Genomic DNA, 17,093 nt, shown 5'->3' on the forward strand with positions numbered 1-17,093 from the left:
ATCCAGATGTGCGATTGATGTTGAGCACCCTTGTAGTTACCCTGTCTGGGGCTGCTCAATCCCCGACTGCATCTTCCTTTTGACATTCGACGCCTTTGCCGTCGCGCTCCGTTCATCATTTTTTCTTCGAGCATAACCATACCGCCCCGTATTATCGAGAGTCTCGGCCGCGTTTATTTAATTCGCCATGGCGTCGAGCAAGGCATCGAGGCTTGGGGAAGAGTACGTGCTCGCATTCCCTTCCCCTCCGCTCCGCCCAGTGCCTCTCGCTAACAATACCGCCTTTCCCTAGGGTGTGGAAGTAGGAGAACGCAACCCCCATATCGCCGACTGCCCTGCTAACTTCTGGAGGACGCGGATGGACAAAGTTAATGCCGAGCTCGTCGTCCTCACATACGGCGCAATGGTCGCGCAGCTTTGCAAGGACTTCGACAGCGACTACGTCAAGGTTAACCAGCAACTCGACAAGATGGGCTACAATATCGGATTACGTTTGATCGAAGACTACCTCGCCAAATCAAATACCTTCAAGCGCTGCTCCAACTTCCGAGAAACAGCAGAGATGATCGCCAAGGTCAGTTTGCGCCCCGCTCCAACCTGGCTCGTTACCTCTCGCGAAGTCTGACCACGGTGTGCTACAGGTCGGCTTCAAAATATTCCTCAATATTACACCCACAATTACAAACTGGACGAGCGACGGCAAGCAGTTTTCTCTTGTTTTCGACGAAAACCCCTTCGCCGACTTTGTCGAGCTGCCCGATGACGGCCGTGCCCAAGACGAACTGTGGTATTCCAACATCCTGTGCGGCGTGCTCCGGGGAGCACTAGAGATGGTCCAGATGCAGGTGGAGGCCAAGTTTGTTAGCGATGTGCTAAGAGGCAACGATACAACCGAGATGCGCATCAGCTTGATACGATACATCGACGACGAGCTGCCGCCAGAGGATGACTAGGCGTTATGCCGAAGAATGGGGCTGTCTGAAAAGTTTGGTCCTACGCAGAAGAAACCCACGTATCCAGCCTGAGGGGAAATGGCGCAGCTGGCCGGCTATATTGGCCATAAGGAGAACCGGTTAGGTCTTGACAGAGCGGTGGTCACCTTGGCACGTTGAATGTCAAGACCTGGGGCAACATACAGCGATGCGCATACTGAAAAGCGTCGACACTAATTCCATCACCACTTGGCATAGGCCCGCCAGATCGGGGCCCAGGGAGAAGTGGCCGGTGGGGCCGGGCCGGTGATGAAACTTGGGGGTTATGGTCTGGCAGTCGGGCGTGCATCCACAAGAGGCTCAATAGACCCGCGAGGCGGAACTACAATTGATATCATTATGCACTCTGTTCAGTATGATTCGCAGTGCAGTGTCTTTGGGGCCAAGGAACCCGCATCACCGGGGCCAGCAGTAGTTGACAACGTGTTGTGGTTGTTTGTCATGCCACCTGCGTGTCATCATCGCCACCCGTGGCTGACATATTTAATCTGGTGATTTTTCAAGCTTGCCATTATTCCCTCGATGAGTGGCCGGCTTTAAAAGAAGAATCAATCTGTCCTCCTCGCGTTTTGCCAGCGATTTACTGGAGGTTGGCGTTGTGGGATCGTTGTGGGATTGTTGGATCAAGTCTCCTCTTTTTTTGCGGTCCGGATTCCTGCGTCACACACGCAAGCCCCCCACGGTTGAAGGCCAACACAACCCAGCCGCTCTGTGTTATACTTATTAGCCCGTGCCGAGACGGAGTCGGCTGTCTCTGGCGCCCGGCTTTGGAGCAAAAATGCCAACACAGCCCGAAATTCTGCAACGGCCGCGCGTGGGCCACTCGCTGCGGCGACTGCGCCTCGTTTCCCGAGCCCATGGGAGTGACGGATCAAAGTCCACCACCGCGTGCAACGCTTTACTTTGCCTTTGACTCTTTGGCGCCGCCACTGACAAGTCATTCTTTGCACACACCGCCACGCCACCCATCAGCCCCGTGATGCTGCGGAGGGATGCGCAAACGATACTATATCTTGATGTTGCCCTGCGGGGGGCCGAACAATCGGCCACCCTTTCGACCTGGTGTCAAAGACGGTCTCACACATGTCGATTGACAGACAAAACCGTTTATCTAGGCCTTCGACCACCCGGCCCTCACCATTTCACCCGCAAACTGTGTTTTGATCGTCGACGGTCCGTATGATCACGATCTCAAGATGCTCGCACGCCATCAATCTTGGGCCACCACCATGTCAATGCCCACCAACAACATGCATCCGGACACTACAATAAGAGTAGCCATGGCGGCGGGCTTGAGAAGCACGCTCGTCCTTTTCCGCGGTCCTCACACTCTATCAGCACACGATTCAACACAACCCGGAGTTTCCGAGGGACAAGCACTAAAATCGTCACATTCAACTTCCAGGAACACCAAAATGGGCAACATCTTTTCCAAACATAGGAACAGGTCCAACCAGAATGGTTATGCCACGGTCCCCGCACACGCACCCGGTGTAGACAACCGCCCCTACGCTCAGCACCCCAGCTACTCGCAAAAGATTGACCCGCGGGACCAGCGCCGGCCTCAATATCAACACGAGCAACAATATCAGCAGCCTCAGCCGTACCAACAACCCCAACAATACACGCAACCGCCCCCTCCCTCCACCGTCGCCCACCCAACTGGCTGGCGCCGCCCCGGCCAACAAGCTGCTAGTCAGCCACCCAAGCCCATAGCGCCCCGCAAGATCAAGGCCGAGTACCTCCTCCAAGTAACCTGCCTGCACTGCGAAAAGGGGTGCGGGGGTTGCCCCATCACGCCAAACCTGAACGGCAACGTGCTCCAAGGGCGGCGGAAAGCATACCGCGACCCGGCCAACGCCGGCGGCGCGCAGCCCTGGACACTGGCCGTCGACTTCTGCAGCTTCGGTTCTAGGTTTAGCAAGTCCAAGAAGGCCGAGACGGCGATCACGCGCGTTTGCAAGGGCATCGACCGCGCGTATGAGGACCGCGGGATAGGCAGTACCTATGGTGGTGGCGGGGCGAAGCCAGGCATGTTCGGGCGCGGCGGGGACAAGATTGCTCCGTCGACTGGGCCGTTTCACGTCGATGCGTTGTTGGATGCGTTGGATGAGGTGGGGGTTGAGTATGAGAGTAGTGTTTGAGTACTTACTAACCTACCTAACCTACCTACCTGGTGGTTATGGTACCTAGGCCACTGGGTGGCTGCTCCCGGGTCGGGGTTTGTTTGGCACGTTGGGGTTGGATTACAGGGGAATACCGGGACAACTACGGGATGGGTTGCACGATGATGACGTTTTGGAATCCTAGTTGGTCCGGTGGGAGACAAACTGCATGGGTATCGGACTGGTTCGGGGCGTTACAACACAGCGTGGCCAGAATTCAGCTATCTCACGGCGTCGTTGGAGTTGGGTTTGCTTTGGATCATTGATACCCGCTAGAAGCTAGAGCAGTTGCAAAAGGTTAATAAAGCCACCTTTGTCTTTTTTTTTACGTTAGATACCTATTTTGTGATCCGGATTCTTTCTTATCATTCTCTTCAAGTCTTCTTTCGTAATTTCGGACGAGTCCTGGAGCGGCCTGGGACGGCTAGGTCTAAAGATGAGGTGGGAACAACAAAGACGGGGAGGGGTCTCGGTGTTCATGGACACCAACATCCTGCTGAAACGTTATTCGTAGCCCAAACATCCAAGCACCACCTACTTCGGCGTGGGTCAAGATCACAGCTACCATGACCATCGCGTCATCAAAACAATAGACAACAAACATGATAAGATAATTGAGTGCTCAAGCAGTGCGGGTATGAATTTTTGTAATTCATCGCTTCGTGTAATATCTGGTCATCAAATCGAAGAGTGCCTTAACTAATACGGAATTTGTTAAATGTTTAGTTTGTCCTTTGTCCAGGACTGCATTCTCTTGCTATATTTGGACCGCGTTCAGATTGCATTGGCGTGATTGTTTTAAGTGCTGACTTGAGTCCTGATTTGGTGATACAAGAAGGTGCATGTCGTTACTGGGGCAGGAGCGACACCTCGGTGACTCCGGGTAACAGTGGGCCCATGGGCGCCTTTCCCCGGACTCACCCCGGCTCGAGCCCGGCTGTTTGATCGCGCTGCCGATCATGAGAGGGGCCAATCTCCCCGCAATGTGACGCGCGCTTCACGCGTTTTGCTCGTGGAAACACTGAGCGCGCGAAAACACATTCGACTTGAAATTAGACGCGGATTGCGTTCAATTCTTGGAGAAGAACGGGTCGCGCTGTTGGTGGCGGTGGGCGGTCCGGCTGCTCCCCACGACTCGCGGCTAACTAATGCAAGGTACGCAATATGGCGTTGCATTCATTGACCGTTCAGTTGCCGTGTGGGTGCAAATCGCTGGGATGCTGCTTGGATCCCCAGGGCTGCGCTGCGATCTCCCAGCTCCCGTGCTCCCGTGTTCCCCAACAAGTCGTCCCCACCCATCATCCCCATAGTTCAATGTCCTGCAGTTAGGATTTGCTGTCTGCTACCGAGCCACCTCACCTTAGCTCACCTCAGGACTGCCCGAGGCGTCCCCGCAGCCGGCCCAACCCTAGCGATGGCGTGCATGTGCCAGGGGTAGATCGGTCGAGTGAATGCAGAGGATATCACATCGGAGGAAGGCTTCAAGCCCAAAAAGAGGCCAGTCGAAGAAATCGGCCAACCTTGATAACCGGGCCGCTGATCGTGCTGCGGTGTCTCGGATACAGCCTTGGGCGTGGGACAGGAATTCCACAAGTTTATCACAACTTGCGCCGCCTGCAAAGAGCACCTAAGGACGAACCATCCGAGATGCCAGGAATTCTTCCAAAAGAACGGCAGCCCGCTTGGTTTCTTGCCCTTAGCATCCTGACCTAGCATCCACGCATGTCAAATTTACCCAACACGCTTAGAAAGCAAGCTGAGAAACATCTGAGGCTCTTGCCCACCGAACCACAACCACACCGGATCCTTGCCAAACGTGGCACAAGGATGCATGCTCGGAGGCTCCACTGGCGCGTCGGTTTCACTACACAGTAAAGAGATGTCATGTGTTTAAAACCCCAACTGAGAACAGGCAGAATGACTCGCGGCTATGTTGGTGTTGTGATGTGACCTCTTTGTTGATTTTGGTTGATCTAGCCAATATTCTTGGTCGTCATCTGGTGGGAAACCACTCCAAGTTAGCCTCGAGCCAACCTGGAACCTCGATGGGACTTCTGTTGGCCGTCATTGCAACAGCGAGCCTAACGTTGACAGTCGTGGCGGTGCGTTGTAACTAGGTAAGCCATGTGGCAGGCCCATCTCTGAGTCACTGCCCCCGAAATCACAATGTAGAACCTGGAAGTCTTGGAGAGAAGCCTGGCTCGTTAAGTACCTATTAGAGCAGAGAATTCGCCATGGTGGGTGTCCCGTCCGACCATTTCTCTCTGTCCGGTATTGGCTGTATCGGGGCGCCAAGACCCCTAAAGCTGAATTGCGGCCTAAATTTGCTGCAGAGTTGCCTCAAAATCCTCGAAACCCCAGGCATAAGCAGGCACAGTCTCAAATTTACGCGGTTTGTCAACCGTACCGTTCCAGAAACTGCGCAGAAAACCCGCTCCGCTCCGAGAGAGATTGGCAGCCATCCCCAATCGCCGTGTCGCTCTTGGGTTCTCGCCCCCCATTACGCTCAAGGCGTCGCCGAAATTTCCAAAAATCCCAACCCCGACCTCCCCCTTCTCCTCTTCTGCTTCCGCACTGGTCCCTGCAACTTCTTGCATCTCCCATACCCTCCGAGCCATGCCATTTTGATGAACCCGACGCCGCCCCGTCGACCCTCACCGATTTCGCCCCGAGTGGTCAGCGTCGCGGGTGAGCACGACAATTGCGCCCATAGTCAGACGACGAGCTGGAACGCTAGAGGGCAGCGGGCGGACTTAGGTTGCGACAGCCCCGAGCGTTACTACTACCTGTCTCCAGCCCGACCGCAGCCGCCATTGCGCTGAGCCCCGTGTGGTTGCGCTCCCATTTGCTGTTGCGGATCAACCGACTCGCGCTTTTTGGTTCTGTTCTGGTGGTGGTCATCCCACCCCCCGACAGACGGGTCTTTAAGCAGTACCCAGCCCCCCAAGGAGCCCAGCCCGGTCGCGCATCTCGAGCCTGTCTCGTGCAAAAACCCGACTCTTTTCTTCGTTTCGGATCTTTGCTCTGAAAGCCCATTCCATTATCGCGACAGCGTTTCCCGATCGCCGCACTCTGTCAAAAAAATTGTCGGCGCTGCTCATTACGGGTTTCGTCGCGCGCCTCTCGTTCTTTGCACACAACCCACACTCCATACCTTGGTCGCGCCGCCCGCAGCTGATTATCGGACCCAACACTTTCGATACCCACGCTTACCGCTTCGCCGTGCCTTAACGTATCAGGGTGCCACTTTGGTGGCGAATCAACGGCCCGTCTTCAATTCTGCGATAATTGAAAGACTCGTCGCCACCCAGCCCTCGTCATCGCATCCGCCATCAGATTACACCGTCCCGTCCCGTACCGAAAATCCTCCCCGCGCGGATAGCCGTCTGCAACCCCCCACCGCGAACCATGAATAACATGGCGGGCATACCCAACATGAACGTGATGGGCGGGCCTGTCGGCAACCCAATGGGGACGCCAATCAACATGATTAACAACGGCGCCCTCGGACCCCAACCTGGGCCTCCGAGTCAGATGCAGCTCAACGACTCGAGCCGGACCCTTCTCAACACATACATCTACGAATACTTTATCCGCTATAACATGTTCGGCGCCGCTCGCGCCGTCTACGAAGCCGATCCCCAGATTAAGGTTATGAAGGACAGCCCGGGGAAGCATCGCGACGAGAATGGAAACATGCTGGGGAACGGACTTGGTGATGCTATGGACACCGACGTCAAGGACGCCGTAGACCAGAAGCGCCCGGACGACTTGCCCGCGCCGAATGTGCCGACCCCTGCGACTGACAGTTGTTTTCTACACGAATGGTTCTGCCTGTTCTGGGACATGTTCAACTCACAGAAGGGCAAGGGATCTAGCGGACAGGTTAACCAATATGTCCATCACACACAGGTACGTGCCACCTGGTATCTTGTCATCGGGCGCAACTCACGTCTGACCGTAGCAACAATCTCACATGCGACAGCACCAGCAACAAAATATGCTTCGCCAAATGCGCCCTGATCTGATGCCGCAGCAGCAACAACAGTACCATCAAATGATGCGGGGAATGCCGAACGGCGCCATGAACATGGGCATGAAGCCCGGAAACCAGTTGCAGAGAGCTGCCATGGCGAATAACCAGAAGTGAGTGGCCAAATCAACGCTTGAGCACCTCCCCGGACGGCCCCCTGACAAACCATGCGCTTCTAGCCCCCAAGCCATGCAGATGCTTCACCAGCAAAAGGCCGGCGGTCAGATGCAGCGAGACCCTTCGGACATGGACGGGAATCGTGCCAGACAAGGATCTCCGGGATCGGCCGACAACGCTCCCTCGCCCACCAAAAGACCGCGTCTCGAAGGAGGTGCCCCCTTCAACCCCAACCAGGGGGGTATGATGCCTAACGGAAGACCCGGCCAAGGCATGCCCGGCCAGCAACAGGTAGGAAGCGGCCCCGACTTAGCACGAGCACTACTCCTTCAGAACGGCATCAACCCAACTTGGCTGAATCCTGACCAGCTCCAGGCCTTTGCCTCTGCACCTCCTCACATACAAGCTAAGATTGCCACGTACTCGACTAACATGTCGCAGCACCATGGCAGCCAGATACCCAACAAACCCATGCCCAATGCCGTCGGTCCGCAGGGTCAGGGCTCCCCCATGGTGCCGCAAGGCCCCGACGGTAACTCTCTCATGCAGCTTTACCCAGGTGGTGAGATGCCCGGCAATATGAGGCCCGGCGCGCCCAACGGACAGGCGGCTGCGGGCAGTAGCAACCACGCCTTGCAGGATTATCAGATGCAGTTGATGCTACTGGAGCAGCAGAACAAGAAGAGGCTGATGATGGCTCGTCAAGAGCAGGATATAGTCACCACCGGTGTGCCGCGAGTCGACGGGCCCGGCGGCCCCGGCGTTCCTGGTGGGGCTCCCGGACCGAACGGCCAAGTCTTCCAGGGCGGCTCGCCTCCCGGTGGGCGCAGCGGTGCCTCCCCGAACCCCGCCGAACAAATGAAGCGCGCAAACCAGCAGATGGCCAACGCTGCCAACATGGGATCGCCGCTCCCCGACGGTGGAGCCCAGTCGCGCAGCTCACCCAACGCCATGAACTTCATGGGCGGCAACATGGATCCTAACGCCGCACAGCACTTCGGCGGCATGAACATGAACATGGCGGCCCAGATCAACGGCGGCGCAATGCGACCTCCGAGCTCGCACCCCCCCTTCAATGGCCAGGTAAGCCAGCAGCAGATGCTGGCAGCCCAGCGCCAGGGACAACAACCGGGCGCCCAGGGAGCTCCGATGCCGTGGCCGCAGGGAGGTCCCAATGGTCAGATGCCGGGACAGCCTCCGCAGCCCCAGGTCCAAGGTGGCCCGGGCCCGAACCAACGGTCCATGCCCCCTCCGCCATCCGGAGCGGCGGCGGCGGTTGCCGCTAATGCCCGCAACACTACGGCGTCGCCCCAGGTCAGCAATGCCGCGCCTCCGACTCCGCAACTAGCGACCAAGGCCGGAGCCAAGAAGAAGGAAACCAAGGCCACCAAGGCCAAGGTACGTGCCCTGTTCCTCATATCGATTATTACCGTTGCTTGATGGCTAACTGCGTTCCCGTAGGCTGCTGCCCAGAAAAAGAATAACCCAAACCTGAACAACGCTGCCGCCGCCGCCGCCCCCGAACAACCAGAAGGTCCTCAAGAAGGCCCAACGCCCGCAACCCCGATCACGCCCGTCAACCCAGCAAGCTTTGCGAAGAACCAAAACGTGAACGCTGGCCAGGTCGTCGCCAACGGACAGCCTCCGGCGCCGGCACCCCAGCAACAGGCGGCTTCTCTACCTCCGCCCTCCCACGCGGACCCCAACCAGGCCACCACCTACCTCGAAACTGGAATGGTGAGGACCAGCCTGCCCCTTTTTATGTGGTTCGCGGTTTGCTAACATGTGGTCAGGACTTCGACCTGGACTTTGCCAACCCGATGCAGAGCGACAATGTGCTGACAGACTTCGACTTCGACTCATTCCTACAAGACGGCACCGGCGCGGGAGAGGGTGCGTTCGATTTGGGCTTTTCAATGGAGCCGGACACCACAATTGGGACCACGGAGTAGGACTCCGATGGGCTCCCGAGCTTTCTGGCTGAAGAAAGGCCATCTACGCTTTCTGGCTGAAGAAAGGCCATCTACGCTTTCTGGCTGAAGAAAGGCCATCTACACTGTCGGACTCTGGGGATCGAAAAGCCCCATGAATGGAGCCGGTAGTCGCATCGTCCATTCGACATTGGATGTCCCTTCCCAGCCAGGCCGCTGTATCTGGGCCATACCTTCTTTCCCGGACTTCTTTTCCCTCCTATTTTCATATTATCTACCATTTTGCCGCGCGGCCCCGTTCGGCGCTGGCCGCTCTAGGTTTAGGGAGCATTGTACACGTTCCTTTTCTGGTTTTGGTATGAGACAGTTGGACGTAGTGGCTACTGCATGGTTCCCGCTCACCCTCTTGTTGGCATAGGCGGCGCCCTCGCCATTGTGGATTTCCTTGTGTTGGATTTATTTTGGTGTTGGTGTCTAGGTTGTTGGCTTTGTGTCGAGTAGAGTCCTGTATTTTGTTTAATGCCGGGTCGACGAAGGTCAAAGGTGAAAGTTGGCTCAGGGATGGGTTGTGATACCGCGCGCGTGGGGTGCATGAGCGACAGTGGCAATGGAGCGTGTTAATAGCGAGTTGCCTCGAATCTTGAGAGGATTCCTACGCCTATCTGGACGAAGATACGATGTCATATATCGAAGTTTTTGTTATATCCCAGCCTAGACGTGTCCTACAACCTCCAAGCTTCGAACCTGGCGACGAAGTAGAACATAGTACCTAGTGTAGTTCTGCTCTAGCCTTGTAGGAAGCATGTTACTTCTACCCCTGCCTCCCTCCCTTTTCCAACCTCGATACCTAAGCACCTGGCGACCAATCACTGGGCGTACCAAGCTCTATCAGTCAGCGTGCTGCATCGCCGAGCCCCAGAACCTGGTGACTAGGGTATGATGGCTTGACTACCTAGGAATAGCCCGGAATGTTGCTGGTAGGCACCAGGCATATCAGGCTCCCGGTGTCAGCCGGGGCATGCTCTTCTCCTTCCTACACTCTCGGCTTCAGCGTAGTGTAGACTTGCAGCTGACAGCGCTTCACAACCATGGGCAGAACCAAACTGCAAGTTGCTGCTCTCGCCTGTTACCTGGCACTCGGCCCTCTTGCTGTGGAGGGATCGAAACATCACGACCTCGAAGGGAGCGCTTATGATTATGTCGTCGTGGGAGGCGGGGTTTCGGGGTTGGTGGTTGCCAACCGGCTGACCGAGGACAAAAGGAGTATGTTGCGTGGGACCGCGTCCCTCCTCCGCACCTCTCGGCCGTCCGCTGACTTGGCGCAGCCACCGTGCTAGTTATCGAACGGGGTTATTTTGATGACAAGCCCGAGGCCATTGTGCCTTGGTACGCTCATGGGCTGGACACGAGCGTCATGATCCGCCCCGAGTCGGCTCCCAACCCCGAGTTGAATAACACCACTTCCCTCGTGGCGGTTGCCGCCGTCGTGGGTGGCGGCTCGGTCGTCAACGGCATGGGGTACTCACGGGGCAGCAAGGCTGATTATGATGCCTGGGAGGAGCTGGGAAACCCGGGCTGGGGCCGGGACGGTTTGCTGCCATACTTCCGGAAGAGTACCACTTTCACGCCGCCGTCCCCGGAGGTTGCGAGGCGGTGGAACATTACGTGGGACCCGAGTGTGTATGGGAACGGGCCACTACGCACCCACATCTCTGACTTTCAATATCCCGATGTGGCGGTTTTCTGGGATGCGCTCAGAGAGCAGCCTGGGCTTGAACTACCGCCTGGCGCCAATGCTGGGGATGGGCCAGGTGCCTTCTGGTCACCGTTGAGCATCGATGCGCGTACCATGACACGCTCTACCGCGCGGTCGGCGTACTACGACCCAGTCAACACTACCCGGCCTAACCTACGCCTCGTCACCGGCCAGACTGCCACGGAAATCCTGTTCCACCCCGGCAAGGCTCTGAAAGCCAAGGGCGTGCGCATTGTCTCACGATCAGACAACACCACCCGGAGCGTCTACGCCAGAAAAGAAGTCATCCTCGCAGCGGGCGCCATCCAAACCCCCCAGCTCCTCCAAGCCAGCGGCATCGGCCCCGCTTCCGTCCTAGCAGCAGCCGGCGTGAAAGTCAAAAAGGACCTACCCTCCGTCGGCGCAAACCTACAAGACCACCCCACCACCCTCCTCCTCTTCTCCCTCGCCAACCAATCCTTCCCCGACCCCGACACCATCACCACCAACGCCACCTACAACGCCGCCGCCTGGGCCGAATACCTCGCCCACAAAACCGGCCCCATCTCCACCGCCAACGGCAACACCATCGCCTACTACTCCCTCCCCTCCTTGCACCACCACCACACTTCCCCCAACCCCAACGTCAATAAAACCCCCGCCACCCTCGCAACCGCCCTCCTCACCCAAAACGCCACCGCCCACCTCCCCCCCCTCTACCACACCTCCCCCGCCCTCCTCCAAGGCTTCCTCGCGCAGCGCGCCCTCCTCGCCCGCGCCTTCACCTCCCCCCACTCCGCCATCACCGCCCACCCGCTGCGGGGGAACGGGGCGGCGCCGCTGCCGTTGCTGAAGCCGCTTTCGAGGGGGACTGTTACTTTAGGTGGGGGTGGGTTGCCGGTGGTGCGGTATCACACGCTGCAGAACCCGGTGGATGCGGCGAATGTGGTGGGGATTGTGAGGCATGCGAGGCGGTTTTGGGGAGGGAAGGCTATGGCGCGGCTGGGGCCGGTGGAGATCGCGCCTGGGGTTGGGGAGGGCGGGGAGCAGACGGATGAGGAGTTGGTTGCTAGGTTGCGGGCGGATCGCGGGGTGTTTTGGCCGTCGCTGGCGCATCCGTGTGGGACGTGCGCGATGATGCCGGAGGGGTTGGGCGGGTGTGTGGATGCGGAGTTGAGGGTGTATGGGGTGGGGGGGTTGAGGGTGGTGGATGCGAGCGTGATGCCGCTGATTGTGGGGTCGGCGCTGCAAGCGACGGTTTATGCGGTGGCGGAGAAGGCGGCGGATGTTATTCGGGGGAGGGCGGCGGTTGGGTCTTGAGACCTTGACAGATGGGGGGGTATAGGGTGGGGAGGTGAGGTTTGGAATGGTTGGATTGGCAGGAGAAGGACGGGGAATATGGAAGTGTGGATGAAGTCTTGGAGGTTTGAGCGGTGTTGGGTGAACGAACTTAAGAAGGAGTCCGAGTCTCTTGTTTGAGTCCAGGAGGCAGGAAGTTGATGGGGTTCCGCGTCGCCGGACTTACTTGAGTGTTGGTCTTGCCCGGTGCTCTCTATAAAAGAGCAAATGCCGCGGTTGGTCAGCTCCGAGTTTTATCAAATATTCTCCGGGGATAGAAGTATCAGAGTACGAAGCCCAACTGGTTTTTGAGTCGTTGAGACTTCTTGTTCCTCGTCCCGCTCAGGGGCTACCCCTGAGTGGTTCAAAGACCCTCTTTCCGTCGACCCACAAGCAAGGCGTGGTGGCGGAGTGGTCTAACGCGCAAGACTAGAAATCTTGTTCCTTCGGGAGCGTCTGTTCGAATCAGGCCCACGTCGATTACTTTTGCTTTTGCCAACGATCCTCAAGTCCGATGGTCTCTTTTTGTTGATTTCATCTTCTGGGTGTAATCGGGCACATCAGGGGGTGCGCGATTTGGTAACCAAAGTAAAGGGACCGAGTTCAACTAAATCAAGGGGTGAAAAGACGGGAGAACCAGTTGGTTAGGGTGCCTGCGTGACAAGACTACATTGTTTTCCGATTCAACATTTTAGATTACCCCGACCATTAGTATGAGATCAGTCAAACCCTTTCGCATTAATCCTGGAGAAACCTTCTTGCTGCTTGTATCGTACACAAAAAAGGACCAAGAGTTCCAACCAGATTCAGTTCCCAGCTCCACACCCCCTATTAATACAACCAAGCTATATGGCCCATATACTCATCCTACACCCAAACCACCGCAGCTTCTCCCGCCAGCAACCTACTCGCGCTTATCACCACCCAAATCGCAGCTCGGCCCAGGCCCAAGGTCCACATCTAGCGGCGAAGCTTCTCCATGGCCAGGATTGCCCTTGACAACGGTGACGCCCGTAAGACCAGAGAAAGGCTGGTCGCCCGGTTTCTCGGCGATCCAGCGGACCAGGGCAGGTGGCGGCTTGTCGGGGTTCTTCACGCAGCGGCACGGGTTGCTGTTCTCGCTCTGGCTCTTATTATTGCTCGTGTTGCTCGTGTTGGAGTTGGTCTGAGTTTGTAGATGATGGGCTTTGGGTTAGCACATACAGTACAGAACAATGAGCTGAAACTAAGCATTTTGTGACCGTGGCAAACACCTGTAATGCTGGGTGGAGCGTTCCGGCTTACCGCTTCGTTAGACGAAGTCTGCATGACGGTGGTTGAAGGAAGAGGCAGAGAGAGGAAATCACGGATTCAAGTGTGGGTTAGATCCGGAGCTCTGGGAGTGTGAGTGATCTTTAGGATGGGCTGACGGGGTGTGTTGGATCCTGGGGCCTTGATGTGAGATTCGGGACGAACATAAAGCTGAACCGGTATACAGTGGGATGAGGCTTCTTTATACAAGAAAGGTAGGTAATTGTGGAATCTGGGCATGTTCCCTACTGATACCTCCTCGTCGTACTGCGCTGTCTCAGCTCAACCCCCTTTTTTGCTGTGCTGGCTTGTGCAAAACATTTCGTTGCAGGACAGGGATTTAGAAACTTTTGTTTGACCGCAAAAGTTTTCGGTAAGTGTCGGAACTGCGTGGCTATTGACAGCGTGCGTATATCTGGTGGCATGTGTATCCGAACGACCATGGGGGGGCCCTGGCGGTTTCCGTCAGTCGCTGGCGAGTTTCGGGATGGCGTTTGTTTGGGGTTGGGCGGCTACAAAGTTGGCAATGCAAGCAAAACAAGGTGTTCGTAAATTCGTTCGCCTCATAGGTGCCTATAAACACCTTAGTTCTTATACTACATGTAATTACAGGCCCTCCATGTCCTGAAAGTTGTGAGCTTTCGGGCAGCACAACAAGCGGAAACAAGGAGAGATGCCTTCTGGCTTTTGGATTAAGTCTTGGATTGCCAAAGAAATAGGCAAAACGAGAATACAACCTTAGGTTCGGACTGCCGCTACCATGAAGGACCCGAGGCTATCACCCAATGACTGGGGAGGCGCCCTTCTCCAACAAAAACTCGACGATGGCATCGTGCCCACAATGCGACGCAAGCCACAAGGGCGTGATATTCAACGCTCCACGGTGGGGGATTTGGCAGTCAATATTGGAACCCCAGTCCACCAGCAGTTTTACCATTTCAAGGTGGCCGTTCTGCGCAGCCTGGTGGATGGGCTGCCTCCCGGACAAACAGACGATGGGCTGTGCCAGCTTGTCAAGCAGCATTATGGCGATCTCAGTGTGTCCCTGTTGCGCGGCAACCCACAAAGCCGTGGCGCCTTGCTGATTTCCGAGATTGACATCAGCACCGTTGTCGATGAGGAGTCGGACGATCTCACCGTGGCCCTGCTGGGCCGCGAGTATGAGCGGTGACCACCCGCCCCCCTCGACTACGTTGACGCGGGCCTTGTGCCGGATAAGAGCGGCTACCACGCCGGTGTGTCCCTTATGGGCAGCCTCGTGTATAGGGTAATGGAAAGTATCGATGGTTCGTGCGTCGGGTTTGGCGTTGTGCTCTAAGAGGAACTCGACGATCCGGGCATGGCCTCGTTGGCTGGCTAGCCACAATGCCGTGACTCCTTTGGCATCACCACCATTAAGATAAGCTCCTCGGCCACGTAGAAACTGCACAAGCTCTAAGTGCCCGTTCTCCGCGGCTTGGTGGATTGGCCGCCGTTGGCTGGCTGGCAGGGCGTGGTTGACGTCGGCACCCTTCTTTACCAGCCATTCGGAGATCTCCAGATGGCCGTGGCAACAGGCTAACCAGAGAGCCGTGGCGCCTCCCTCGGCCGGCAGGTCCACGGATGCTCCGGCGTCGATGAGGAATTGTACGGTTAGGAGGTGACCCCAATAGGCGGCCACGTGGAGGGGCTTCCAGGGTTGGCTCCCAGATAGGTAGCCGCCGGCGTTGACGTCTGTAGTCTCCCGCCTTTCAGACAGGATGAGCATGGCGACGTTAACGAACCCTCCCGCGCAGGCGAGTATAAAGGGTGTTGGGCCGCCACAGTCCGGCTCGTCCGTCCTGGTGTCTACGGAGAGGAGACGAGCAACACATTCGAGATGGCCGCCTTGGGCCGCTAGGTGAATGGCGCGACTCTGGCCAATCCGGAGACAGGCGTGGGGGTTGGCACCAGCGTGTAGCAGCTCCTTGACCGTTTCGGCACATCCCTTATGTGAAGCGAGAAGCAAGGCCGTCCAGCCTCGAGTATCCGCTTCACCAACCGTGGCACCGTGAGTGAGGAGGAGGCGGACACATTCGGCGTGACCCCCTTGAGCGGCTTGGTGAATACAAGACCGCCGGGTTTTCCAGTCCGCGGCGTTAGGATTTGCGCCGGCAGCAAGGAGTGTCTTCGCGATTTCGGTGTGCCCATGTTCTACTGCAAGAAAGAGAGGAGTCTCGCCGTTTTCGCCCTCGAGGTCTGCGCAACTTGGTCTGGCTTTCAGGAGAAGCTTGACAGTCTTGATGTGACCCTCCTGTGCCGCTTGATGGATCGGCTGGCGAGTTTTAGGCAGCTTCTGCGGGGAAATTAAGGACACCGGGTTCCTTTGGCTGGTCATATTGTTGTAGCTGTTGGGGTTTGGGGGTAAATTGGTGTAGCTAGCGAAGTTACAGTCGGCTGAAGTCAACTGGCTTGGCTCCATGTCGTTGGGAGGATGGTAGTAGAAGCTTTCCCAGGGCAGCCCCGGGTCGGCACCTTCGACACCATCTAGCGGGAACGGCGCGACAGAGACGGCTAGTTCTTGTGCCCGTTTATGAGAGCGGATCCTCTGATATTCCGGTGTCTGAATGACGGCCGTTTCCGTCGGGAAGGTCGGGTGATTGGCCGACGTTTTCACGACGACGCTCGGGGCCTCCAGGCTGCTCTGGGCTTGTACTGACGCCTTATCCGCCTCGCCTATGTACCAACAGTTTACGGGGAGGGGTAGTCATGTGGAACAAGGATACTTACGTTTGCGCAAGTCGGCCTTGTGCCTCTTGATGTGACGTTCGATCCTACTACCCGGAACCTCTTTGCCGTTGATGAGTACAATAGAAGCCGGGCACCCGTCCTCTTCGCACCGAGCCCTTTTTCTGGCGGCCTCGACAGCAAGCTCGTGCGTTATGTTCTTGCGCCATCCCCAGTCCCGAAACCTTTTCTTGTACATGGCCTCTCTGTTGGAGCATTGGTGTTAGGGAGAGAGTGAATCTTATGAGATCAGCATAACTAAGACCCACGTGGCGAAAAGCCCAACACGCTCCATCTCCTCCTTGAGCTCGCTAAGTTTCACAGATTGATACAACTTCTCAATCTGAGGCTTGCGAGCCTCCCATTCTATAGCACTCGGTGCCGGATGGCTGCTTGGCATGTTGATTGTATGTATTTGCAGCCGCAGAAGTTGGTTTAAGGTTTGGTTTGCTGATGTGAGATTCCAAGTGCGGAGGCCTGAAAGGGAAAAGGGGAAGAGCGCTGGATGGAACCACTTAGAGGGTTGACAGAGAGCTGGGCGCAGCGCGAGGAAATAATAAGCGGGTATTTTACAACTTTTGCACGCCGCAGGATGCTTGAAACAAGGCAGAACGGGAGCGGCCTCATGGATTACAAAAGTGCGCGGCCTAACCGGGCCCTATTGTTGGACAGCACGCACAGCCTCGTGCCGTTAATTTTGTGTGGCGAGGTCAACGATTGGTACCAGATCCGGGATTTAGTGAAGCA

General features: G+C 56.7%; 7 protein-coding genes and 1 non-coding gene across 8 annotated transcripts; 5 read left to right on the forward strand and 3 right to left on the reverse strand.

Moving 5' to 3' along the window:
* Positions 1–8: 8 nt before the first annotated feature.
* On the forward strand, positions 9–1,338 carry F5144DRAFT_586900 (NO signaling/Golgi transport ligand-binding domain-containing protein). The gene is made up of 3 exons (XM_066789796.1): positions 9–229; positions 347–574; positions 642–1,338. The coding sequence occupies exons 1-3, from the start codon at positions 188–190 to the stop codon at positions 951–953; spliced, it is 582 nt and encodes a 193-aa protein (XP_066639162.1). The 5' UTR covers positions 9–187; the 3' UTR covers positions 954–1,338.
* Positions 1,339–3,136, forward strand: F5144DRAFT_624254 (uncharacterized protein; the record flags this gene model as incomplete). Its single annotated transcript, XM_066792193.1, has 2 exons — positions 1,339–1,806; positions 2,108–3,136. Exons 1-2 carry the CDS (start codon positions 1,771–1,773, stop codon positions 3,134–3,136), a joined length of 1,065 nt encoding a protein of 354 aa, XP_066639163.1. The 5' UTR covers positions 1,339–1,770.
* Positions 3,137–4,693: 1,557 nt separating this feature from the next.
* F5144DRAFT_586905 (uncharacterized protein) lies at positions 4,694–5,383 on the reverse strand. Its single transcript, XM_066789797.1, has one exon. It carries the CDS (start codon positions 5,041–5,043, stop codon positions 4,867–4,869), a length of 177 nt encoding a protein of 58 aa, XP_066639164.1. The 5' UTR covers positions 5,044–5,383; the 3' UTR covers positions 4,694–4,866.
* Positions 5,384–6,379: 996 nt separating this feature from the next.
* F5144DRAFT_396504 (uncharacterized protein) lies at positions 6,380–9,295 on the forward strand. The gene is made up of 5 exons (XM_066784768.1): positions 6,380–7,069; positions 7,122–7,303; positions 7,370–8,705; positions 8,769–9,044; positions 9,101–9,295. The coding sequence occupies exons 1-5, from the start codon at positions 6,566–6,568 to the stop codon at positions 9,257–9,259; spliced, it is 2,457 nt and encodes an 818-aa protein (XP_066639165.1). The 5' UTR covers positions 6,380–6,565; the 3' UTR covers positions 9,260–9,295.
* Positions 9,296–10,498: 1,203 nt separating this feature from the next.
* F5144DRAFT_586913 (uncharacterized protein) lies at positions 10,499–12,745 on the forward strand. The gene has a single exon (XM_066789798.1). The coding sequence runs from the start codon at positions 10,653–10,655 to the stop codon at positions 12,291–12,293; it is 1,641 nt and encodes a 546-aa protein (XP_066639166.1). The 5' UTR covers positions 10,499–10,652; the 3' UTR covers positions 12,294–12,745.
* Positions 12,709–12,790, forward strand: F5144DRAFT_t175. The gene has a single exon. It is a non-coding gene; the product is annotated as a tRNA-Ser (tRNA).
* A 373-nt stretch (positions 12,791–13,163) lies between these two features.
* Positions 13,164–13,772, reverse strand: F5144DRAFT_396662 (uncharacterized protein). Its single transcript, XM_066784770.1, has 2 exons — positions 13,596–13,772; positions 13,164–13,476 (listed from the first exon to the last, which is right to left on the reverse strand). The coding sequence occupies exons 1-2, from the start codon at positions 13,617–13,619 to the stop codon at positions 13,216–13,218; spliced, it is 285 nt and encodes a 94-aa protein (XP_066639167.1). The 5' UTR covers positions 13,620–13,772; the 3' UTR covers positions 13,164–13,215.
* Positions 13,773–14,054: 282 nt separating this feature from the next.
* Positions 14,055–17,030, reverse strand: F5144DRAFT_586919 (ankyrin repeat-containing domain protein). The gene is made up of 3 exons (XM_066789799.1): positions 16,616–17,030; positions 16,350–16,552; positions 14,055–16,295 (listed from the first exon to the last, which is right to left on the reverse strand). Exons 1-3 carry the CDS (start codon positions 16,744–16,746, stop codon positions 14,380–14,382), a joined length of 2,250 nt encoding a protein of 749 aa, XP_066639168.1. The 5' UTR covers positions 16,747–17,030; the 3' UTR covers positions 14,055–14,379.
* Between the last annotated feature and the right edge of the window lie 63 nt (positions 17,031–17,093).

This window comes from Chaetomium tenue, assembly GCF_020726465.1.
Source record: "Chaetomium tenue strain MPI-SDFR-AT-0079 chromosome Unknown F5144scaffold_7, whole genome shotgun sequence".
Classification (NCBI taxonomy): Eukaryota; Fungi; Ascomycota; class Sordariomycetes; order Sordariales; family Chaetomiaceae; genus Chaetomium; species Chaetomium tenue.